Source organism: Bombus flavifrons, chromosome 4, assembly GCF_040668555.2.
Source record: "Bombus flavifrons isolate JBK064 chromosome 4, iyBomFlav1_principal, whole genome shotgun sequence".
Classification (NCBI taxonomy): Eukaryota; Metazoa; Arthropoda; class Insecta; order Hymenoptera; family Apidae; genus Bombus; species Bombus flavifrons.
Window position 1 is genome coordinate 18,480,318 of NC_138445.1, and position 26,285 is coordinate 18,506,602.

The window sequence follows — 26,285 nt, forward strand, 5'->3', positions numbered from 1 at the left end:
AATAGAAGAATTTTCAGTAATGACGAGGACTAACAGTTATCGGAATATCAAAGCTCATCGTTACCGATGGAGTAGAAAATCGAGCCTTGTCAGACCATCGTGAATTGTGTCATACAGTTTCATGTGTATTTTTGCCCCGTGTCGACGACACGCAGCATTGCTCGAAGCCTGAATATTAGGCAATCTAACGCGTCCAAGGCTAGCCGAGCCTTGAGCCGCCTTTCCAAGTGTTTCACTAACTCGACCATTCGCTCGATCGCGACGGTTTGATCCGAGTCTCTTAACGATTAGATCTTGGATCGCTCTTCTGTTTGTCCAGGTGTCTCACCTTCCAGAAACAAAGCGTCTTTCTTTCTTCGGATTACATTTTAGAACTGTCAACGCAAATTACGACGACATCGATTACTACGCTTCTTATTGAAACGATTTACAAAGAAACGATATGCATATCTACACTGTCGTACAAGAGTTTGGGACTGGTATCGCTCCTAATAAATATTCGTTATTTCTGGTCTTTAATAACATTTTTTTCTATTTAATTGTCAAAAGATTTTGATCGTATTTTGATCGTATTTTGATCGTAAAAGAAATCCAAGCTTCCTTCTGGTTGAATTGGTTATTTCGACAATTTTCGGCCGATGGTACGATGTATTATATATTTACAGTTAAACATCTTTACGAAAACTTCTTATCAATGGTTTCCTTCTATTTTTAATATATATATTCTTACAATTTTAATACATAAATCTTTTATATATTACGAGCGAGTAATATTTTCCCGATATACTTGTAAGTAAATAGATACTTACATTGGATACGATGATTCGAACAGCATAGGTAATGGTATACCAATAAAATGCGACATTACATCGATGCGATAAGCGAAACAAAGTATTTAAAAGAGGTTATTTAATGTCAAAGTCATTCGCCAATGAAGACGAACCTATTACGTAGCGAGGACGCAGCGAGGACGTAGCGTAAAAAAGTCGCTCGTCTCCACCGGATCTTATCTATTTTCCTAGACTTAGAAATCAGTTTTCCTACATTCTGCCCTAATTTTTACAGTACGCGGTAGTCTTAGGTAAAACTACAAAGTATCTCTTTATCTTTTCCTTCGCGTTATATTAAATTGTCGTTGCTCTTCGAAACTGCATCGCACTTATCAAGGAACGTATAATAGAATATAATAGAAAATAGTGGTTTTTCTAAATCTAATTCGTATGACGAAATTTTTGCTATTCTTAATGAAATATAAAATAATACTTCACGAAATTATCACGTTATCTTTTCGCTTATCTCTCCCCTTATTATTTCTCCCCTTGGTTATTTACTTGTTTCATCCTTACCTCGTTATATAGTCTTCGTAATTTATCGAAGGGACGAGCGGTAGCTGGTCGATCTGTGTTCAACTTTTCTCGATATCAAGGCGACAAAACGTCCGCTCGTATTATTCCTTTCCTGAGTTTGTTCATCGCGATTCCGATCTGCGGCTCTCTGCTTGCGGGACCAGTTTTTCTTTGTCCGGTTAAGGACCGGTCGTCTCATACTCGTTGGTTTATGTAGCTAGAGAGGCTCGATTGTTTTACCTGGTCCAACTGGAAAGCACGATAATTGCTGTTTCGAATGAAAAGGCAAGAAACAAAGAGTTTCGTCAGAGATTCGACGGATGGTCCTCGACCTCGGACACGTTGCCCGGTATTTCGCAAGAAACAACTTCTTCTTCTCCTCTTCCCTATGTTTCCGATGCGTTCGCTTTTGCTGCCGATCCTTTGACTTTCTCGTATCGCGTTCTTCCAAGCATAATTATTGGCAACGTGTCACGTTATGTTCCGTGTCGGTCAAACGGTTTAATTTCCTCAAGGAAGTATGGTAATTGACGAATGTTTTTGCAGTTTGAATGGTCGTTCTTGAGTTTAAAGTTTAATTTGTATTTTTCACGGGCAGTTGACCGTCTGTTGCTGTACGTTGGAACACGTGTCGCCAGTTTTATCGTCACATCCGTCGTAAAGTGGAAGTTTATTTTTTGAAATTAAGCGAGAGTGACTAATTTGGCGTGATCTATTTTCAGTCGGGAGACTACTATCTATTTTCTTTCTATCGTGTCTTCCGGAAGGTCATTCGCGTTAAAGCAGTTTTTATCTGTTCCGATGGTATAACAAAGTGCAATATTTTAACGTGTTTGCGACTAATACATTAATTTCGGATACAAGGCTAAAGAAAATTGTCGCATAAAGATAATAATTGCAGTTACTAGTAAAATTTGATTTTTACAAGGAGTTTAGAAAAATTAGTACGGACGTGTTAAAGGCTGTTCAAGGTATTAAGAAGAAGGAAAAACTTTCAGTTATAGAATTCTGTAGTTGAAAGTTATTGAAATTTACGAGTAGATAAACCAAACGTACTACCATATTCTTTACATAAAGAATTCATTAAGAAAGATAACGCAGTTACGTGGTTGCGGTTTACGGTGACTCGTTACGTCGATAAACATCCAAAATATATACATCGTATAGCTTGAACCTAACCCTCAAATTATTACGATCACAGTTTAGATTCCATTGCTTACTGACAATTTTATACAAATAATATAACGTAAAATCTACATATTCTATTTGAAAGTAAATCAGAACGTACGTACATGTTCGAAATATCACGAAACTTGAAAAATGACAAATTACTCAAAATTATCTCTGTGTGTAACGCCGATTGATCATCGTGAATATCTTCGGAATCTCAGCGATATCGAGAAATATTTCACATGAAAGCTGAATACTTTCGTATTATTATTATTATTCGTATTATTACCAGAGAAATCTTTACGTTTCTATTAATAGCTTTAAGCTCTAAGAAGAACATGTGTGAAAATCTAAGTAAATTTATTATTTTTGACGGTCCCGTTTCACGTACATCCTCGGAGGAGCAAGAAACTTCGTTTCTCGACCAAAAGTACGGAATCGCGAGAAGCAAAGAGCAAGTCGAAAACGGCATTTCGTCTGGTCGACGAAACAATGTAATTAGCTTCTTGCACGATTTCCATCTTCTTTTTCCATAATTGTCGGCTATTCGTTGCCTACCACGCGGTCACCAGGACGAATGTCCCGTGCTCGAATTATGTAACGTCGCACTTTCGTCGGGTGCCTCTTATGTCAGTAGGCTTTCAACGTCACAGCGTGCACTAACGCGTCGATTACATGCATGTATTTTTTCTCTCCTCCTCTGGTTTTCAAAGCAAACTTCGTTCCACATAAACGGAACGGTAACCTTGTCGCCGTGGCAATCGCGATGCCAGTAAAACCGGAAATTAGGTAACGAGGAAAGAAACTTTTCTACTTTGTTACCGCTTCTTGCAAGAAAAAATCTAATAGAGTTTCTCGCTGGGTTACCTACCTACCAAATGTTTCTTCGTTTTATTGCCCGTATTTCCACTGTACTAGTATCGTAACCGCACGATTCTGCAACGCTGCTTTCGCGTATTGTTTTTGCATGTTTGTTTATCTGGAAATGCCGCAGAAATTGTATTTACTCCGAATTGTTGAACCGTAACCGACTGTGTCGAATAAACGACGATTTTGGTAATTATTTGCGCATTATCGGACGCGCGTAAACGTAGTTCTCAACGACTTACGCGTTTGTTTCGAGTCAATGTTGCAAAATAAAATAGGAATCTGGTACGATAGAAATAATGTTTCAAGCCCGTAATAAACGGTAGTTTTTCTGTCAGATCTGCGAACAGAGATAACGTAAACGAGAAGAAACTCGAAGAAGTTCAAAAATATCGTACTCGTGTACGTACGTTCGCAAGAAAAAGATCTTTCCTTGTATCTGCAACGTGACAAAATTATGCAACATTTGTAACAACAACGATCATTAGAAATTATTCAACTGAGGTAATACGGAGTAATCGATTCTTGCATAGAAAGTTTTCTTCGGTACAATAGTGGTTAATAATCTATTACGATTTATTAACTCAAAGAGAAAGTTTCGAGATATCGCAATACCAATGATCCATAGTGAATGGCGTAACAAGCATAGGGGGCAGAGGGGGGAGGGCTCTCGGGGCTTTCACCCTGCCAAATATTCGTAAGACGCTTTTGGTAACGACGATAATATCGATCGACACGAATGTAAGTTAATAATTTCGAATTTATTGAACGTAATAACAATAGCGAATATCCGAGATTCACTTTGTCATTACATACTAACTTGTACTCGTAATAACTCGTACGATTTTACGCTTTAATAATTGCGTAAATCGATATATAATTGTTTCACGTTGTGTTAAGACGCAAAGAAAGATGAAGCGTCCAGAAATCTCCAGCTCGATGAATTAAAAGATAAAGAAAATTTACGATTTTACAAATTTATGTTTTTTGAAAATTAGAATTAGACATTAGAATTTACGATGAATTTGACTGTTCAAGAGACCCCAGGTAAAATGAATTGAGAAATTATAAAGCGTAGAATTGCGATCAGTTTGGCTTCTCAAGAGGCTGAAATATTAGTAAACGCGGACAACTTTGGATTCTATGGTGCTATTTATGAAACGATATAGATATCAGAAAACAGTGATAAATGTACCACAAAATAGCAAGATGCCGTTTAATCGCAAAATGTCAAAGAAGGCTATCACGCGAAACGTTAGAAACAAAGATGAATTTCTATTTGACGACAGAATTTCTTCCAGCTCGGAGCAAGCAGTTTCGCAACGACAGTAAACAGAGGTAGTTGATAATTTAGAAATCTGCGGCGTTAGGTGTCCTTGAAGCGTGCCCTTACGCGAAAATCGACCATGGCGGAGTCGGTAGCGAATAAATCGGAAGAAGATAGAGCGCGATTACTACGTGCGCGTGTTTCATGATCGACGTATAGAAAGGGATACTGCGTTACAAAAATTACGGCTCAATGTTATATCGTCGTTATATTAATATTTTGTAACATCCCTCCGCGTACCGTCCAGCTTGGGGTGCCTGGTCCCTGCTATTGAAAAATTTATCGTTTCACCGAGATTCCTCTCGATCGAACGATTTAATTTCCTTGATTCCTTTCAGAAGTACGTTAACGATAATTACATCGATATGTAAGCGTGTAAGTAATTTGATGATAAAATGCGTTTCCAGTTTCTTTGGCAAGTGAGATACACAAAATTCGATAGCTATACGTAGACATTCGCGAATGACACGTTATGTAGCTTCGGAAAGACATAGAACGCGTGCCTACGCGAATCAAAATTCAAACAGAATTTCAGAGTCCAGGCATATGTATATAACATCGTCGCACGCTGGGCTTACGCTCCGTAACAATGCCCCAACTTTCTCCGTCACTTTCATTTTCGTTGGTCGGTTGGTTGGCTCTCTCGCTTCTCTCTCGCTTGGATTAGGAAATAGCGCGTACCCCTCCACATTTTACCCGGCTCTGCTCTGGCCCACCTCTTTCTCCTTCGTGTCTGTTTCTCGCGCCGTCTTTTTCCTTTCTCCCCCACTGCTCCTATCTCCCACTCTTGGTTTCTCTTTCGGGGCCTTCGTACCGTTTCCGGTCGGCTCCCGCGATTTTAGAAAGGGCCTCCTGCCAACCAGCAGCAACCCGTATGGTACCTTTACGCTCTTTGGAGAACACCGATCAACGCACGAGCCTCTGTGACCACGGCCTCTTTTTATCTACTACAAAATATATCATTCACTTTCCGTATCGTTACGCGTTCTTTCTTTCTATAATAGTTTTACACGTTTGACGAACGTGTCTCTCGCACGGATCACGACTGTTGTAATCCAAATTGAGAAAATAACGGTACAATAATTCGTGTCCTAGTTTAAGTGATTTCGATTACGAATAATAACCGTTATAAATATAAATGGTTAAAATCTCTATGGTTATCGGTAACCATTATCGATAACGAAAAACATTTTTTGGTTAACGGTACCCAATGTTACCGAGACAAATTCGTTTTGATTACCGGTAACTGTTATCAGTAGTGAAACTACCTTTCGATCGTCAGTAACAATAATCATTATCGACGGCGAAAATTTTCCAGTATTACTTTCGGCCATCGTTCATTTTTAGTAACTTTCTTCGTATTATCCACGACTGAAAGATAGAATCTCGTTTAGACGCGGAATATCCATTAATCGAATTTCCACTTTCAAACATTGTACTATAGTTTCAACGTCGCGTCGATAACCAGGTTATTAGCAGTAGGCTCCTGTGTGTTTGGCTTTTAGACGTCTATAGTATAGATTTCAGTCGATTAGAAATTTGTCATATAAACTCTATACTTTATTATCCATTATTCGAATAGCGTAGTTGCTTTTTTATTTTAATACGCAACGGGTTTTATACTTTGTGCGTTGAAATTGAAATTGCAATTAAAAGATTTAACGCAATTAAAAGGGGAAACGCTTAATACGATATCAAGCGTCGAAACGAAACGAAACGAAAGATATCTTGAAACCAAATTTCCAATCTTAATAGCTTAACTTAAATTTCCTGGAAAAGAAGTCGAATCCAGTTACATGAAAGATTCTGGTTAGAATCTCAGTTACGATAAATATATAGAGAAAGAAGGCGATAGAAATATCGAGATTTATCGAAACAGTCGTCAGGGTACGGAGCGAATAATATAATAGATGAAAGAAAACGTTAATTTAACTCGTATAATTGACGAGATTATTACGATATTATACATACGAATTGGTTATGATATCAGACTTCGAACGAGATAACGGATAAACGGTTTTCCAAGTATTTCAAGTAGTAGGTAGTTTTACCTCGTTGGAAATGTAATATATTTGTATATCGAATCGTAAAAGACGATTAACGCGTTACACATTGACCTACGAGTGGACAAAATACGCAACGATAGGCGAACGGGATAAATAAACAACGCACTAGCATTTTTTTTTAACACGTATATTTCACTTTCCGTTGAAAAATAATGCCGTAAATCGTCGTAGGAAATAATAGAATCTGCACAAATCAACTCACTCGGCGCACCACTATTATTCGCTAGAGATATTTACAGTAACTGGAACTGTCTCATGATCGAGGTCTTTGGTTGCGTTCAGGGGGAGGCGGAATCGAAAGGAGGGCGTTTCGACCTTCTGCTCCGCCGATTTCCTCTTCGAGAACCCTCGTGGAAATTAGAGAAAGAGAGGGTGGACAACATTCACGTGGAGACACGAGGCTTTCTTTTCATTGTACAGAGATAGCGAAAAAGTGTGCAGCGCTAGCCTACCCTGTTCCTCCATTGATAAAATAAGACATCGAGGAAGTTACGATTACCGGATACATCATAGTGACGACGATTTCGTAAAATAAATCGACTTTAGGACGTCGTAATAAATAGTAGCGAGCAATAGTTACTTTAAATAGTAATATTAATTAGTAGTAGTGAAATGCTCGTAGGCAATAGTTACGAAGTGAGATGGTAGATTCAGCTTTTTATAATGCGTCGAAGAGGTATAGTCGAAAAATGGGACTGGGAGAAAGGGACGAGAAAGAGAGAGTGCGATAAAGTTAATGGTCGTAGTCAGGAACATGCGACATTTACACATCGAGTACATTTAAACGTGTGTGTTACGTAATCTCGCGTCTTATTACGAATTTTCCGCCGCAATTATCGCTGTGGCTTCGATAGTTTTGAAAAAACCCAACAACAACTTTCCTCTTTCCTACGCAGCGAATCCAATATCTCTCTTTTCGCTCTCGTTCTTCAACTTATAAATTAAACGTTAACCGTAAATTATTTTATGACTAGACGTCAAGCACAAAAATGGATCGTTGATTTTGAACATTGAATGGACGACGTTAAATTATCGATACGATGTCGAACGACATATATTTTCGGAATAAAACGTCCCTCTCGATAAGCTCGTGACCAAGGTTGACATATTATTAAACAATTAGACTAGGAAAGACTAGAAAATAGCTTTTTATCCTTAACTATATATATGTTTGGTATCTTTAGTATTCAAAGATTGACGTATATCTTTTTCGAATAAAAATATCCTACTAATTTCTGTTGAAATATCTTACGCTCGAAGAATAGGACTCGACAACGACCGATCTACGCAGAGCGTTTCGTTCAACGAACGATTCGTAATTTTATCATAAACGTATTAAACACTAGTTTCGAATAATTCTTTGCGATTTTCCATTTGGATTTACCAGCGCGTGTCGCCTATCGATTCATCGATCAGCTGGAAATTTAATCGAGTAGTAAAACACGAGTCTTCGAACGTAACTTGCCGTTTGTTAAACGCGAAGATGTTTTCACCGCGAGATTTACGGTACACTTGTCACGAGGTTGGAACACACACGTGTCAAATGATAAAACTAGAGAAAAGTATTGCGGAGACAAACGGTGACAAGTGTCCGCTTCGATTAATATAATAGAACAGACTGAACGAATGGTGGGAAGAATAAGCCGGACCGCAAACAGTTAAATGCTCGGCGAAAACCACGACATTGCGACTTGTTTGACATGCTGCATAATTTGTGCAATCCGACGCGAGACGTGGATATTTGAAGTGACTTGCGCGGTGTGGCTAATAGGTACATAACTACAAGTACGTATAGTTCGACCGCCCATTTACGTAACAGTATATGCCTATCGAAGGTCAGATACGACAATTAGATTCCTATGTGTCCCGAGCTTTGCTTCTGCTCCCTCCGTCGTTCCGCTTGCGATTATATGAAAGTTTCGCAATCGCGATACTTAACGAATAACCATCGAATATAATCGTGATCCCGCGCACTCGGACCATGCAAGCGCTTCTTCAAAGGAATCGAAGGGATTCGTCGAAATCAACGGTTCCATGTTCCCAGATTGTTTTATCTTATCCATCGAGACGGGGAACAGTAGCGATATCCTGCTATTCGGACAAACATTGTTTTATAGAATTAAATCGCGATTAGAAAACATTCCAATAGGACAAAGAAAACACGCGAGATAGATTTTTCTTCGAAATATGTAAATATAACGAACTTTTAGTATTTTTTTAAATATGCCCCGCTAACCGATAATAGAATAGTAGTATAACGTAGATACATTGTAATAAATTCGCACCGACAATCTCTGTGATAAATTTTTCTATAAGGACGATTGCAACTAAAGATAACGCTGAAACTTCGCAACCAATGCATCGCGAACCTCTCGAGCCTCTTATTAGGCTCAAGGAACGCTAAACGTCCTTGTCCAAATAGAATCATCTTGATACTGTTTCGTGTCTAAACGGATAATATAAACAATCTCAAATTACATAGGAAAATGCGTGTAACGTTAGTTTTATAACTCTCCGTGTAATAGGCCTCGATCTTTTTTACGCAATACGACATTCGCATATTTGCGCTTAGATCGTCGCATCGTCAAGCTTTTCGGAAAATACATTCGCGATAGCGAGTTTATTTCAATTTTTACTAAATCGTTCGTATTACACACTTCGTTCGAGGGAAATTATGTTTACGAGGTCGTGTTTAGGAATCTGAGTGAAATTATTTGTAAATGTTCGCACGTTTGCGAAAGTTTTAATAATCGGAATAATTTCCCGGAAAATGCGTTAGCAAGAGGCAATATACTGTATTCTTGACTGTGTTCTGTCTCCCCTCTTGCTGCAAACTTTCCCCTTTTCGAGCTCGATGCATTATTTATAAAATCGTTGCAAGCAAATATTTTTCAGGTTAACGATACCACAGAAGTAGCTATACATGCGCGGATAACTTCGTTTATAACTTGCCAAAACTCTAGAACTGTTTTTCTTATTCCGTGTGAAGAGTATATTTTTATGCGATCCAATATCGTAATATTATACCATGGTCGACATCGCGAATGTACTCGCGAAAAGACACTCGAGAAGAACGCAGGACTTTGTACTCTTTGCTTTGAAATTTGTTAGAAGAATTTTACACGCGTAGCTGAACAGTCAAATATTGACGCGAATAAAAGCGTTTGAAAATGTCTAAGAAAATACTCATCCGGTTATTTTCGACCTTGCGAAGTAGTAGAAGAAGTGATTCGCACATTTTGATCGAATACAATTTTGATTATAGAGATTTTTGACGCAGAGTGCTCGAATCGACGAGACCGCTTTATTCTCACGGAACATTTTCTTCCAAGCTGGGCAAGCGAAAATGGTTGTAATCTTTTCTAACGCGCTCCGAGATTACGGAAAAGTAGCGACATCGTAAAATTTGGAAAAGAAAGAAACCAACGTTGCGAACGTTGCGAAAGCGCGCCTGCGAACCGATGATGTAACGCGCACAACGGATAGCGGTGATTGCGAGTTCACAGGCGCCGCGTACTCTGTCGCGTTATAAAAAATGTTGCACGCCTCAAGTTCCTTTTTTTAACTGCTATGGACGGATATATCCGCATCGATCTTTTCATCGCCGATCGGGCCGCGCTTCGTTCGTTTCTCCGTAATCGAATCGTTTTAATCCGCGGAAATGCACCCCGGTCTTGGTCAACCATCATCGCTTGTTTTGATTCTCCGGCTGCTCTCCAAACGGAATTTCGAAAACAATGTGGCCCGCCGATACGCGCCAGAGGGAATGTCGAGTACCGTTGCTGACAATCAATAATATGGGCAGTGATTTTCAATTCTGTACGATTGCAAATGGGCAGTGACTTTCAATTCCATACGATTGCATCTCCACTTTCGAGTCTGGTTTTTCTTTCCTTTTTTAACGAAAAACCACGCCCTTCTGGGCGGTGTTGGTTACTTTCAAAAAATTCGTCATTCGTCGCCGAGCTATCTTTATCGTGAGTCTCTCTCTCGATGAGTCTTCGTTTTGATTCCTGCTCACGTTGAATCCTCTTTCTTGCGTTCAGAACTCTCGCGAGGGACGTTGACGGAAAGGTTCCGCGACGTGATCCGAACATATCATTCCAGAGTGCTTTGCTGTTTCAAGGAACACCGTGAGACGTTCGAGTATAAATATTTTAAACGAAGCCGCCCAGGGCATCGTGAAAGTCTTGTAGATAGGCGAGAAGTTGAGGCATGGTCGGCCGGTCTCTGGAAAGGCCTAACCAACAGACGGCCATTACGGCGAAAAATTCGTCCGGGCATGGCCTCGGTTGGGCCAGTCGATAACCATCTCGAAGACACGCCATCATTTCGAAAGGATCCACCTCGACGTACGGTTGCTGGCCCATCGTCGCCAATTCCCACAGGAACACTCCGAATGACCACTTGCAAAAAGAAAAGAAAAGAAAAGGAATAATTACTTGTCACGTTTGATAAGAGTTCGCTTACGTTTATATCACCGAATTACTCGTACAACGTTTTCGCGGTGTTCGTCATTTTTAGCGAACCAACGATATAACGTTTATTACTTTCTTACAGTTTCGTCAAATCTGCGATTCTCGATAAAATGTTTCTTTTTATTAAAATTCGAAACTACCGAAACTCCTCGTTATTTAATAATCTTATCCATTTTGTCCATTTGTATGTCTTTATATCCGTAATAGCTTCTTTCAACGTAAAAAACGCTCTTCGATAACGTCATTTGAAAATGATTTACTTTGCTACAAGTATCTACTTTCATATTTTATGTATCAGTGCGATAATATCGTAACAAAAGTTACAACGTATGTTATATATGTATCTTTCACGAAGTATAAGCAAATTTAAATAGGTAACTATTTATGGAGTCGCTTCTCATTTAAATAAATTTCCTTTCTACGTTTTAAAGAATCTTTTTTCCTCAAAGAAGCGATCCATTGGATACGAAATATTTTTTTGTTTTCTGTTTCGTTTAAAAACGCATCATAATTTAACCTATCGCACGGATACAAATTCGACCAAAGTTTGTTTTAATATACATAAGTTTTTTTTTTCTTTTTAGATTGATTATTCATTCACAATCGAATCAACCCGTGTACGATAGAACTCCGTTTATACGAGTTAGTCGAAACATAGTGTGGGGGAACATATAATTTACATAATTCCAATTCACGTGATAAAAATCAATCGATTCTCTCCATCAGCTATGATCAGAACATGTACTTTAATAGAAATATTTGGATCACCAAATTACAATAATAATTCCATGCTTCATAAACGTCATATTTGCGTATAACGGGAATATCAAGAGCCGATCGAATTGGTTTTTGAGAGCCGATACGCCAGCGATTTTCAACTAGAGTGCCGTGAGAATTTTCGAGACATCCGATACCTAACTATTCGGTTTACCTTTGCGTGTCAAGTACAAAAACGGCTATTTCGAACCAAATATATTATACTTCTTGTAATTTTGGTTGTCTTTCTGTTGACTTTCGGTAATCAGTTTATACGTGCCACGAGATGAATAAAGTTAATATATAATAAGATATAATACGAATAAAATAAAATATAACGCGACGATAAGACTGACGTTCGTAATTGTCAGTAGACTCGTCTTGTCGCTTGAAATGTTCTTTATGTTCAGATTCTTGATCTCTGAATTGAAATTCAAATTCAGAAATTAGATTCTTCTGAATTAATAGAAAGGCGTCCGACGTTAATATACGTAATGATATTTTACTTAAAAATGTATATAATAATATACGTATGTATATAGTATATAACAATTAGTAAAAATAATCTTCTAATAGATAATTTAAATGTATATAGTCTACTGATTTTATTAGAAAGTTCAGTCGTCCATTATCGTCAGGGAGTGGTACAGCTTCAAAAGTTTATTGGAATTCAATACGAATTATGGTCCGTACCACGTCCGTCGCCGTGCTATACTGATTGTGCTGGAGAGTCTCCAAGGCCATCCAACGAATGGGTCTGTTCTCGTTATCACCGAGACAATGGTAATCCTGAGGGAAGAGATCTCGCGCCAAAGCCGTATCAGCTAATCGCACGCGAAGACTGCTTGGCTCGATCAAACAGTTTCTGGCAGCGATATCCCTGGAAACATATTGTCGGTTATACAGGATGTTCCAAAACCTTCTTTCCAGTCAAACTTTGTGTCGGCATGTTCTATGGTATAAATGGTACAGATACGAGAAAGCTGTTATACAGGATGATTTGGAAGCCGTAACAATTTTTTTGCATACGCTCCATTTACAAGAGGCTCTTTCCGTGTCATGATTTTCAAATCACCTTGTATAAATATAGGTTGTTTTAACCAAACGTAAGTTCGATCGACATAATTTTAACAGAAATCGAAACGAAGGATTAAAGCACGTCGTTTTAATCTCTTCGGGGATGCGTTTACCGAACACGTTTATTTCTTATTCTTTGGTTATTTTTCGATCGAGACAGATAATTTTGGAAAATCTGCTAAATTGGCCTGCGATTACAATGTACACGCTTTATTACAATTTTTATTCGCGCATTATCTTTCGAGCTTCAAAGATACAATCGATCAACCACAAATATACTTTCGCATTCGCCGATCTTATGAAAACAGTACTTTATAATTCCACTTGAGAAGCAGAACTCATTTACACATTGTTTGCATAATTTACACCTACTGGCAACGAGTGGTATTTGTGTATCTTAGTCACTGTCTGTGACAGCAATTCAGTTCACATTCTAATCGATCTACCGAATAGAGAAATATGTAGATGCAATCACCTGTGCAGGAGCCCTCGACCGTGCAAGAATGCCCCTGCTCTAGCAACCTGCGCGCCAACGTGCACCAAGTCCCTGGTCCCAGGATGATGGTTTCCGTCGGTAAGGTACAACTTCAAATTTAACTCGCCTGGCGAACTCGTGTATGCCAATAATGGACAAGAACTATCCAGGCAGGCGGCGGCCAGCGAAGCTATGTTCGCATGCACTAATCCTGCCAGCTGCGAGCCCTCGACCACCAGCAAAGAGGCCTGATAAGCCGATGCCACTTCTAAAATGATTAACATCTCTTATTAATTCCTGCAGTAATTTCTGTTATCCTTCGTGTTCGCGTTAACGCGTTCGGAAGTCGTAAAATTTAGGCTATAAGATATTAAACAATTTAGAATAATTACGATTTTCCGATTACTTTTGTTGTCTTTAACCAATAGGATATATTCATTTTGTAACAGATTTTCTTGAAATATTTTCCTCGTTTCGTTTCATCGTTTTCTTTTTTTGTTCCGTTTTACGAATCTGCGGCAGATACATGATTTTCTACCTTATCGCGCGTCGCTAGCCTAGAGTAGCGCAACTTGCGTTCAAATTTGAACACCTGTACGAATAACTGAATAATATTTTCAATTTTTCGTACTGATGTTGATAAAGTTGTTCGATGTAGTACGTAAACATACGCGTATAAATCACCTTGCAACATTTTATTCGATTTTAATTAACATATTTATCGAAACAATCTTCGAATACTTTAGCAAATCGTAAGTTACTTAAACGTGTATTGCAAGGAGTTTTGAGAGTAAAACTTTGTATAAAAGAAATCTTTCATCATGAACTTTATTAATATCGTGTTGGTTGATAGAACGACACATTCTCGAATTTGTCCGATCGTAAAAGGTTCGAGCGTCGAGCCCTTGCTGCAACCTACTTATGTACTTGCGAAACGTTTCAAGATATTCTAACGATTTGTAACGATGTTCCAATTAATTTAAAAAGCTAAGAAGAAAAAATATTTTGTACGGTATCGATTTATTTCGTAAAAGCATCAACGACTCTCTCTTACTATTCGTAAAGCGACGAGTCGTTACTATTGCCGAAGCCTGGTATCGCGGCTCTCCAACACGATACTAATACATCGATACCTGTGACTGTCTTTATGATGACTTCTTGTTCACGGCCAACCAATTCCAAGGTACCTTTGTAGACGCGTCCGAAGGTGCCCTCCTGTACGAGATTGCGACAGTAGAGCGCAGACCTCGATACCGCGAGTGCCCTAGCCTTCTCGCAAGGATCGGTCGACTATAAATTAACAGACAGGACACGCAGGTATTAAGCCTGATGCGCACAGACACCAAAGAGATTCCTAAACAATTTGCAACCGTTCTCGGCGTCTCTCGATCGCGTCACACGGCGTCTGCATAATTCATCGCAGAACAAAATCCCTTCGCGGGGGAACTCATTAAAAAAGCATTTGTCGCCTGTAACAGGATACGAAAGAGGTCGCCAAGTCCCCGAAGGACAAGAAGAATGGCAAGAAGAAAAAAAGAGAAGGACCAGCTTCCCTTCGTTCCCTCCCCTCTTCCCCCCCCCCCACGTCCGGCCGTGTCATCGTTATATCGTCGTTTCCATCGTAGCCACATTCCCCTTTGTTCCTCAACGGTTTTCCAGCGGTTCCTGCGTTGCGAAGCGTAGGACAGCTCCGACGGGGAGCAAACAGGGCTGCAGGGAGACCGGTTATTCATTAATTTCAATTTTCCGGAGTTTTGCCTTCGGCCCCTCCCATTCCATTTGCACGCGTCTACGCGTGCACCGAGCTCTGTACGTGTACGTGCGAGACTAGCGACACTAGCGAGAGAAAAGAGGCAGAAGACGATGGAAAACCAGCTCTGAAAAGCATTGGCGGCGTGCAAATTACCGGAGGGCGTGCCCGATTTGAAAAGTAACGCGATGACCGAGTTGAAAAGAAAGATTCCCCGAGCCGGAGAAGGATGTCGCGGTTGAGATCGTTCGTCGAAACTTCGGGGACAACGTTCGACGAGGATACGGCCGGCTAATATCACGACTTACCGTGCTCCGTAATTCTTATCCGACGCGACGACCGAAAAAAAATCTACTTCCAGCTAGCTTCTTTCTTCCGCTTTGTCCGCTGGTTTTCATTACCGCGTTTCGTTCCGCTCGTCGGTTTCATTCTCTGTTCTCCTCTCGCCGGTTTCAGTTTCTCCCTTCCTAATTTTCTTTATCGCTTTTTTCTTTTTTCTTCTTTTCGACGCGAGAGAATTCTTGCCCTGCTCGTTTTTCGCTTCTACTTTCTCTCTTTTCCGTTTGTTAATGAAAATGCAATGAGACAATTTAAAATCGGCTAGCGAGCATGCCGAGAGACTTATAAAGGACCGTTGCGGAATTCGAAGCGTGGAATTTGGAACGCGGAATAAGCTTATAAATATAAATAGAAGCGAGAAGCGCACCTTTGTTTAACTGATAATCGCAACGCGAAGCGACACGGACCGGCGCGCTGAGGTATGGAGAGAGAGAGAGAGAGAGAGAGAGAGAGAGAGAGAGAGAGAGAGGTTTTCCGGTAGTTGACGGGACGCAATAATTTCGTTATTATGGAAAGCAAAGCGGATGCTTCCATGTTGCTTTCGCCATGGTTTAAACGCGATAGCCGGCACCGCTGCTAGGCACTTTTAATTATATTGTTTGCAACCAGTAACGAGGTTTTCTATGGCGAAGTGAATTACGCCCGAATGCGCCGTGTGCTATAAAAATAAGGCGCTAATGATGTTATCAAATGCTTCGCTTTATTCGCCGATATAACGCAGCAGTGATTAGATTATTAGAGCACTTTACGTGCAAGTTACGCTTTTGTAGTTTAATGCTATGACGCAGGCTTTATCAAACCGCGTAGGAAATCGGCTATAATGCATGGTCTCTGTTTCAAAGTTCTGCTTAATTTATTCCACGTTTTTCTTTGTGCGTTTATAAAAAGTGTCAAATAGATCGATTCGCCATAGTATTATATCACTGTCATATACGTATATATATACACCATATTGGCCATAAGTATGCTATATAAAATAATACTAAAGGTACACGTAAGTATGGAAACATGCTCGTTACGTTTATCGGAATATTCTAAATTTCAACTATTTTAATCGGTATTTCATATTACAACACACATATGATGAGAATTAAATAACAGATTTATGATAAAATAACACTGAAAGTAAAAGCAACGAAAATAAAAATATCCCACCTGCTTGTACTAGATTATATGTGTAAAACATCAGTAGGTATCCCAATTCTCTCTCGTCAACGCGTGGTTATTACTGTGTGGTAAAAACCTTAATGTATATGTCAAAATCAAATCACATATCTCAAGAACTAAAAAGAAAAAATTATCGCAAAATTCGAAGCGTACGTCACCTAGGAACGTACTCCTTTACAATCTACGAGAAGACAAATGGAAACGATCCGTCGTGCTGTGTAAACTTTTATGTACGTGTGGCAATGTGATACATTATTAAACAAATAAGTAATAAATAAGAATAAAATATACGTAGGTGATAGGTTATCGTATAATCTTAAGAAGAAGGAAATCGTCGTGTGGATTAAATCGTTGAAGTTCCGTAGGAAAGGTGTGTTTTCGCTCGCTATCACGTTTCCTATATATCACGAGTATACGCCGGTATTACGATTCGATTGCAAATTGGAAGCAGATATCGCGGGCGACAGTGGAAAATGACGCAAACGTGGTAAATGAGATTTCGGAAAACGAGTAATAAATATTATCCCCCAACGTTGATTATTGTTATTTGTTTCGTGCTCGGCCGCGTGGCGATTGCTTTGCTCATCGCTGAATTGCTCATCGAAGCAAATAACATTTTTCAATGCTAACAACTACGTCCGACGCATAATTAACAAGCGGCTGCTATTAGTTTGAAAAAACGGATTCGTAATTGCCGCGAGAAACGAATGGGAAGAGGAATTGAACCGGCTGCAAACGTATTTTTTTGTAATGAATGTGGACTGACGAGTCGCTTTTATACAATCACAATCGGTCTATTGATTTAACGGCGCCAGCAGCGAACTTTTTGCTGGACGCGTACGATGCAGCAATTCGATTTATTTATCGAGAGGGTCTCGTCAAACGTCGTAGTTTGTTTCCCGTTCGAGCCACTTTGAAAGCATCGTTTTTAGGCGCCGTCTAGCCTCCTCGTCGCGAGGGTCGTGTTTCAAACTTTTAATTTCAATCCGGCTAATTAATAATACAGTTTCCGATTTAACTACATTAAACCATCGACCATGGGACGAAAGACGATATCGTTCGGGTGGAAATTCGCTAAACCAGAGAATCGACTTATACGACCTATTCGGCGCGTTTAATGGTGACAAGTTTAAGAGCTGACTACGTTGCTCTTTAATTCTCGGCTGGATGGAATTTTATTCGGCAAAGAAACGAAGAAGTAAATCGATAAGAGAGGGGAGAGCGAAAGGATATAGAGATTGAACGACACGTGAAACGTGTATCTGGTTTAATCGAGTTCGATTTTAGGAATCTCGATATCGCTCGTAAGAGCTGACGGAATTTATTAACTCGAATAAATGGAAGCACATATCAAAATCGAAGTATAGAGTAACTTTACGACGAATTTACAATTTGTGCCCAGTGTGTTTAAATCGTGTTCGACGACTAACGTTCGACGTTAGGTACAGGTACGATATAGATACCGTCAAAGCGATCGGAAGATAAAGCGAAGGCACTCGACGTTTCCTTCTGGCAGCGAAAGTTTTCCAACGTTTCTACGTCGTCCGATTATTTTTAAACGGAATAAAAGTTCTTCGTTACACAGAATCCACCTAGAAGCTTCACGAATAACTACAGGAACTGTTTAAATAATTCAAAGCTTCGATTTCAGTACACGAGTTTACATCAAGAAGCTCGATCGAAGATAAAGCGACAAGAACTTCTCGAGGCAACACTGACCCGAATCGTCGATTCGAGGGCCGACATTTACAATTAAGATACAAAACGTTAAATGCGGGATATCAGCCAATGCATGTTAAGCAGTTTTACCGTAGCTTCGCCGTAGCGTAGTTTCGCGCACCATCGACTACAACTATTTTCTTATCTATCTTTCGATAAGGAAAGGGTGGTTACTCTCCGCGTCTATCGGGAAAATCAGGAGGAAAACGCATCTGTTCTGAAACCGAAGGTCCCCGGTAAACAGGAACAGTAATGGCTTCTTCAGCAATGGGATCTCAAGCGTATCGTTTTACAGGAGGGATAAGACGTTGCCGCATTACATGACTGGCTGAGTTTGAAGAGAGCTCGCGAACGAGCGAACGAGCGAACGAGCGAACGAGCGAGCGAGCGAGCGAGCAAGCGAGGGAAAGGGTGCGGAATCAGGCCGGAGGATAAGTTTTCCCTAAGGATCGTGGTTACATAGAAATATATGTTTGTGTGTGTGCGTGTGTATGTGTATACCTGTATATTCGCGTCTGAGGTGCGCGTACTTACGTCTGTACGCGTTTGTATAAACACTCCTCTCTTCGTGGTTCTTCGTGTCGGTGACGCACAGTCGCCGGTATAGCAGGAGGGTGGCGTTTCAGACGAGGACACCGAGGGTTCAGGCATACGCGTATACCCGGTAAATTGATCCAAGATCAAAGCCGAAACAATCACAGGACCCACTTGCAGTTTCTCTCTAGCTTCTCTCCACCTTTCACCCTGATTCACCCCCTTTCTCTGCCTCTCTAACCGCGTGTGTAACCTTCGTCCGTCCCCTTTGCCAACCTCCTCTTTGAATAGCCGAGCACAGGTGGTACCGAGCCGTTTCTTTTTCCCGGGAAATTAATGTAAAACGCTCGTTTCGAGCCGGAAAGTGCCGGCTAGACTTTGTTACGTGAATCGAGCCATGCCCGGCTGCTCTTTCTAAACTCCATTGCATATTTATTCGACATTTGCGCGATCTCTGTTTTTTCCTCCTCCTTCTTCTCCCCGTTCCCTTCCCTTCTATGTTTTCTTTGTTTTCGTTTTAAACACGCACCAAGCGGAAAGCCGAGTCACAACGAGTTGTTAAAGAGGTTATTATCCTAGCTATTTCGCATTTACGGCATGTCGTGCCCCGTACGTCGAGATTTTCGCACATACGTACGTTATTCGTCGATGAATTTGCATCGCGCTATTTTGTTAAAATTGCGGAAATCACGAAATCTTCGTAGAATCTCGTGGAATGTCGTATCATGAAGCGTTCAATCTCTAGTAACCTTATCTTGTGTCTCCCGTTTACAGAAAACTATAATTAGTTCGAGGAATTAGCTACTTTTACCACTGGCGCTCATGTGTATACAGTATACACTTCGGTAGTATAGAAAGAGATAAGAACTGCGATAAAATGTGCTAAAATGTGAGTTTCTTTCCTAACGATGCAACAATTTTTCGATAGGTCGCTCGAAAGGAAGAGTTCTTATCGAACAAAAGTACATCGTCTCCTTTCACACATCCTTCGATTTGTGTACTCGATTCCATTGAAATTTGAATTCTAAGCGATCAAAGAGATCAACGACTGAAGCGTGCCTGGTCCAAAAGCAACGGCGGAAGCGAATAGAGGGATCGTGTTCTTTAATGGAGAACGCGAGAAGGTGAAAGGGCGAAAGGAAGAAGTCACGACCTCGCCGCGCCCGCGCCACGTCGTCGTCGTTTCACCGCGTCGCCTCTATACGCGTCTTCTCGAAGCAGGATAAAAATTGTAAATTGACGATTTATTCGCTTTATTAATTATTCACTCAAGCACCGATGATCGATTACACAGTTACACTCGGTTTCCCTTTGTACTCACGTTGGCATATAACGAGGGTCTTATATTTGCATTTATATGGAATTAAGAATTCAAATTAGGCAACGACGATGACGGTTTTTTTTAAATTAAAAGAATAACATCACAGGAAAATTACGTTTCTTTTAATCGTCCGTCAAATCGTATAACTGTATGTATATTAATTTCGGGTAGAGAATAATATTTTACCTTCGATCGTCTTTCGTGTCAATTTGCTTCGATCGTGACAAACATAAAAAGGCAGTGTTTAGATATATAATCTTGTGCTTGAATGTAAAAAATTTCTTCTCTTTAGTTTTAATAAAATTCTTTGCGAAGTTAGCCTTCCACAAGGAAACATATTTTCCACATTCTATAGGTAAACTGGATCGTATATGAAGAAATTTAATTTTTCTAATATTATTTTAAGCTGCGAAGAGATCTAAAATACTTAATACAGTACTTATCGATATTAATAATCGTTATATAAGTATTTGTCACATAAAGTCGAAACTTTTCGAAATTTCGTATAGATCGTCGTTTTCCCTCTATTCACGGAGAATTAACTACATATCTTTGCGTTATATCGAACTTTGCCTTAAATTCCTTTCATATTCTTCGAAATATCGCTTTTGGGTCTCGAAGAGAAAAATTTCTCTGACCGATAACTTTTGCACGCTTCCGTACGGTTCCAAAGAATTCCAGGTATCTATAACCAACAAAATAAGACGAATAAAATGATTGTTCTTCTCGAAAGTCGTGTGGCAAATCAAGTATCGGATTACATGTAGACTCAGGACCAAGAAAAGCAGATCTTACCTTTTCCTCCGGAGGGAATTATCTCCCCGAGGAGGACGGGGCAGGAAGCTTGACAGAAGCGACAAGAGGCAACAGGAGCAAAAGGGGAAAAGGATGCGAAGGAAAGGGGTTTATCGCGTGTACCAATTTCTGGTGAACGGCGTGTGTTCGCTCGGTTAGAAGGAAGTTGTAGGTTGGCAGGTTCGAAGCAGCTGAATAAAGAGCCGAAAGGTTTGAAAGCACTGGGAGGGGAAAGTTGTTGGTAGAAAGTGGCCCCTACGACCACAAATTCGATAAAGTTTTTGAATGCGCCTCTCGTCTTGCACGCGAGGCCAGACGAGACCGGCCACGCCGGAGAACAGAATCGTCTCGCAGTCTTCGTTTTCGCTACTGAAAGAACGACGTAGAGAACGAAAAGAGAATACAGGGCGGAGTTGGCGATGAAGATGCAGCCAGGATAGAAAGAGAAGGGCTGAGAGAAAATCGGATTTCTCTATGAGAGTTCCTCATCTACCTTCCACTTTGTTTCGCGGACCGCTTCATCGCTTTTAAAGCCCATTACGCTATTCGAAGAAACACAATAAGCCGACATATCGAATTGTCCAATCGTATACGAGAGTCATAGTTCACGAGTTTGTGAAACAATGTTCTTAACTCATTGACACGCTAATTTTTTCGCACTAACGCGTTCCTATATACGTATCTCGGATACGTATATAGGATCCATAGATATCTGGAATTCTTTGAAACGTACGGTGGAAACAACAGATAAACACATAATATTAATAAAAAATAAAAATCTTTAAAATGTGGTTTCACTGGAGTTTCGACATCGCTGGTTCACATTTGAAAACACGATAATTCGCATTTTCTATTTTTTTTACAAGAGAAACAGTTTTACACTTCGGTACGTCGTCGATCGATTCGATATCATCAAAATTGTCTTTTTATTTAGCTTTGGAGCTAAACATGGATTTTTTGTCCCTTCAAAATTTCTTAAATATTATTTATCATGATATCAAATAATTTTTCTCTTTGTTTCGATAATTACGATAATTATCAATTGTCATCGATTTGAAAGGATCGACACGATCGAGAGATTCATCTAAAGAAACAAAAACAATTCTCGATTCTAGAGAATCAAATCAAAGAAGCAAACAATTAACAAATTATTTTTCAAGATGTTTTCTATAAGAAATTGCAGTATTTCTTATTTGTTGTGTCCCGTTCATCCGACAGAAGCTATGTATGTTTTAAAGAAATTGGAATTCTTCGCCTCTCGCAGTAACGCTTCGACAAGTAGCGTGGAACCATCTCTGTTACAAAGAACCTCTTCGAGTATTTTATTTCGTCTGCCTTAAACGATAGAATACGTAAGCGTTATTAAGCTTTCACGATATTTGCCGATCTCTCTTTGCTTGGAGTTGCGCCGGACCTCTCGGAGCGAATATATCGTCTCGATACTTAAACGCGTTTTCAAAAATTTAAACCAGCTGCATACGATCTCCGTGAAATCGTATATCACGTTCAATCAAATATAAAATTGATTAGACCGAAGCACGAATGTTTCGTGACACGTAAGGTAGGTAAGGTTTCTGCACTCGGTTAAACTCGGAAACTTTAGAGGCAACTCGGCAGCGCATCTCCTGCCTGGAGAGTTTCACATTCCCCCGGTTCGAAACCAACGTATGTAGGTACTTAATGCAATATCTCGCCGAAGTTTCCGTAAAATGATTTTGCACTATACCTGGCTCAGATGCGTCACATGGCTGGAAGCGTAGTAACTCGCTCTGGAACCGCAAGGTCTCGCATAGAGTGGCTCTAGGTCGGCAATGGTTGCGTAACTTCCGGAATTCGCGCTTCCGGGTCGTGGGTCGACCCTAACCAGCACAGAACTTCTGGCTAAGCCGCCGGTGTCTGCCGCCGAATAGCTACAGCAGGGCAGTGTTTTCCTGAAAGAACAGACGATCCTGTAGTCACCGGTTAATGATTATACACGAGGCTAATTATTTCTGCAATGCACGACATGCTTTGCACCGGGACCCGAGTTGCGTGAGTTATAATCGCGAGAGACACTTGCTACCGCTGCGCTGGCTGCTAGCTTTTTCTCCCTCGTCGCTACTTTCATTCTAATCCACCGAATTGCCTTTGACAATGCTCGATGCTTTTAACCGAATTTCCAAATAACGCTAGAACAAGGATGACAATCTCTCGTCTATGATAAAATATTTTCCATTTCTTCTCGATGTTCTAACGGCGTAAGACGTATCGTTTAAAAATTTTTGCTCAAAAGTTTAACCAGAAATAAGTTATAGCTTGCCAGTGAAATTCATATTATACAATGAAATTTTTATAGTTCCACATTTTTATTTCGACGTAATAATAATTTATTCTATGAGATGAAATAGTTCTTTCTTGCGATGTTAATCAGTTTCGGAATCAAGGTTTATGACTTCGTTTATTATTCACGTCGAGTTTCACGATGTCTGCATAAATCGCGAAGATCTTTCGTTGGTTTTTTCCTTAAATTCGTAACTCGACGTAACAGAAGGTTTGCGAGCACATTCGGCAGCGTATCCGGTATGATCGATCCCGTGAAAGGTCCTCGTAGCGTGTGAAATTACCGCTTAGCCTGCGGGGAAAAATTTTCAAAGAGGGTCTCGTTCCCCTTTGCAGCGAGATATTAGAGCAGAAAGAGGCTCAAAAGCGGCCAGATAGAAGACGAGGAGAACGATAAACGGCGGTACGGATGCCGAGAAAACTAAAATACCGGGAGAGAATTCGCGCAGGAGCGGTAATTCCGATATTTCGTCGGATTTATTGGCCGTTTTGCGCATGTAAATCCACTACCGCGATTCGGCAAAAAGGTGAACGAAAAAGAGAAACACATTGCGCAAACGATTTCAAATATTCCACGCTCGGTTTTTTTTCCTCAATTCTTTGTATTCATGTCCGAGGACGGGCTTATATTTTATGCCGTAGTACGAGTTCGGATTTAGCATGGCCGATTTACTTTATTTCGCTGCTAGTGACACATTCGTGCGCGATAATTTCTGTATAAATACGTAGCAAATACATAGCAAATACGTAGCCGTAATTTATTGGCGCATTAAATTAAAAAACGCTGTTCAATTTGTAACGTTCACAGTCCACTTTATCGCTACAGGCTATTTCAACATTGATACATGGATCGTTATGCATGAACCACTGTTTACATCCCGTTCAATTTATTCGAAGTTACTGACATTTCTGGAACTAGTTCCACGTTTCAACAACACGTACACAAAAGCTGCTTAAGTTTCCTTGTACAATTTTCAAATGTATATAATTGTTATAACCGAATGTTAGTTATTCCGTTTAATTACGACGATCAATAATAAGATTTTGATATTTTTATTTTAAATATTCCTAACGATAAATATATCTGATGTACGGTAAATTTTATGTCTTTTAATATACCTGATAATCGACGATAAGAGAACATTTAATGGGTAGTATTGGCCTATCGTATTAGAACTTCGCGGTATCGATATATTTCATATGTACCGGTCTAATGAGATCATAAACTTGATATTGTATGAAAATAAAATGCTATACGCACTTTTTGCGTAAAGATGATATTACCAAGAGCACAGGACGAAATATCTACCGTACGTGGGATATAAGGAACAAGTGCGAAGAAATTCCTTGTCTCTGTTTGCGAATGGAATATTTCGCCGCAAAGGACAACCTGTTCTTGTCCAATCTGAAAATCGTGCTTTGCGCGTAGAGTCGAGATCGACATGGTAACGGGAACGAGGGTGCGACGGTGGATGCCGTGTTTACTCGAGCGAACGGATGTAAAATCTGCAGCCTCGCCCCCGAAGGAGACGTACAAGGGCCGGAGAAGGATCCTCGTTTTGCCGCGCGTTATCAGCCTGGAAAGACTCAAAAGAGCTAATATATCCCTGGAGAGACAATTGGCCCATGCCGCGCCGGGACTTCCCCAAAGCGAAAGACGCCGCGGGAAACGAGGTAAGGAGGCATTTTCAGAAGAAGAAGGGCTACTTCTGTCTCCCCTTTCTCCTAAAATTTCCGTTCCATAAAAATATTCCCCTGTTGGGGGACCATGATAAAAGTGCCCACTCGATGTATTAAAATTTCAGATTACAGCCTTAGTGGTTGTGGATGGTCGAGGAATGGTCGAAAATTCATTGGAAACTGTTATTGGAACTGCAACTACTGTTACTTTGCGAAATGAAAACACTTCTTAGTAAAATGTAATATCTTAATAGAAGATACCGTCTTTGCAACTATGTTGCAATCTTTGTAAGAATCGATGGTTCACCTAATACTATTTACAAAATATAATACGCCATATTACATATCGTATAAATATGTTATAAAAATATAAATAAATATGTATAATAGCGACATAAAGTAGATTCTCCTTATATCAAAATATTCAAGAAATTCGATAGCTACGCTCAAAAACTATTTACACTTACAAATTACAAGTCCGATGATTAAAATATTACAAGCTTCTACATATTGTTTGCGCAACAGAAATCTATGATGGATAATTTATCACTTTTCAATTAATATTATTACTTTTCGACCGACATTACTAATTAGTAAATTATTGTACAACAGGCTCGTGGTGTAACATAATGTGATGATTTACCGAATTGTACGATCCAACTACGAATCGTAAACCCTCGTATCTATAGAGGTATTTTATACAAAAAACCGTAATAACTACACAAACAAAAAGTGTATTTCGAACGTGAAATTATCGGACAATTCTGGAAATAACGAATTTATCTTTATTATGATCGATCGATCGTTGCGTTGTTATACTACTTTTGTTGCAACACTCGTCTTTCTAATCTGTACACTCGAGAACAAAAAAAAAAAAAAAAAAGGGACATTCAACGTTACTTGAACGCGGAAGTGAAAATTGATATATTTACGAGGCTGACATGAAAAGGATAATACGTTGAATGAATAATACATTTGAACACGACGATACTCTCGACCATAAAAAAACAGTAGTAGAAAAGGCAGAAATAGGTACGTATTAAAATTAGCGGCTCGGTGATATTCGCCGTCAAAAAGGATCTTGAACTATTTGCTTCTT

At 39.8% G+C, this 26,285-nt stretch overlaps 1 protein-coding gene and 2 long non-coding RNA genes across 6 annotated transcripts in view; 2 read left to right on the forward strand and 1 right to left on the reverse strand.

The window, feature by feature from the left end:
- LOC138179278 (uncharacterized) overlaps positions 1–26,285 on the forward strand; it is a 94,158-nt gene that overhangs the window by 50,071 nt on the left and 17,802 nt on the right. The window lies entirely within an intron of this gene.
- The window catches only part of LOC138179276 (tyrosine-protein kinase Dnt), a 128,967-nt gene continuing 111,710 nt past the window's right edge, over positions 9,029–26,285 (reverse strand). For all 4 annotated transcript variants that reach the window (XM_069111904.1, XM_069111902.1, XM_069111901.1 and 1 more), the window contains 5 exons: positions 22,914–23,118; positions 14,696–14,852; positions 13,563–13,830; positions 12,704–12,890; positions 9,029–11,182 (listed from right to left, as the gene is read on the reverse strand). In XM_069111904.1, coding sequence (XP_068968005.1) covers positions 10,934–11,182; positions 12,704–12,890; positions 13,563–13,830; positions 14,696–14,852; positions 22,914–23,118 — 1,066 coding nt within the window. In that variant the 3' untranslated portion in view covers positions 9,029–10,933. The remainder of the gene's footprint in view (positions 11,183–12,703; positions 12,891–13,562; positions 13,831–14,695; positions 14,853–22,913; positions 23,119–26,285) is intronic.
- On the forward strand, positions 12,813–14,008 carry LOC138179279 (uncharacterized). The gene is made up of 2 exons (XR_011172993.1): positions 12,813–12,976; positions 13,571–14,008. It is a non-coding gene; the product is annotated as an uncharacterized LOC138179279 (long non-coding RNA).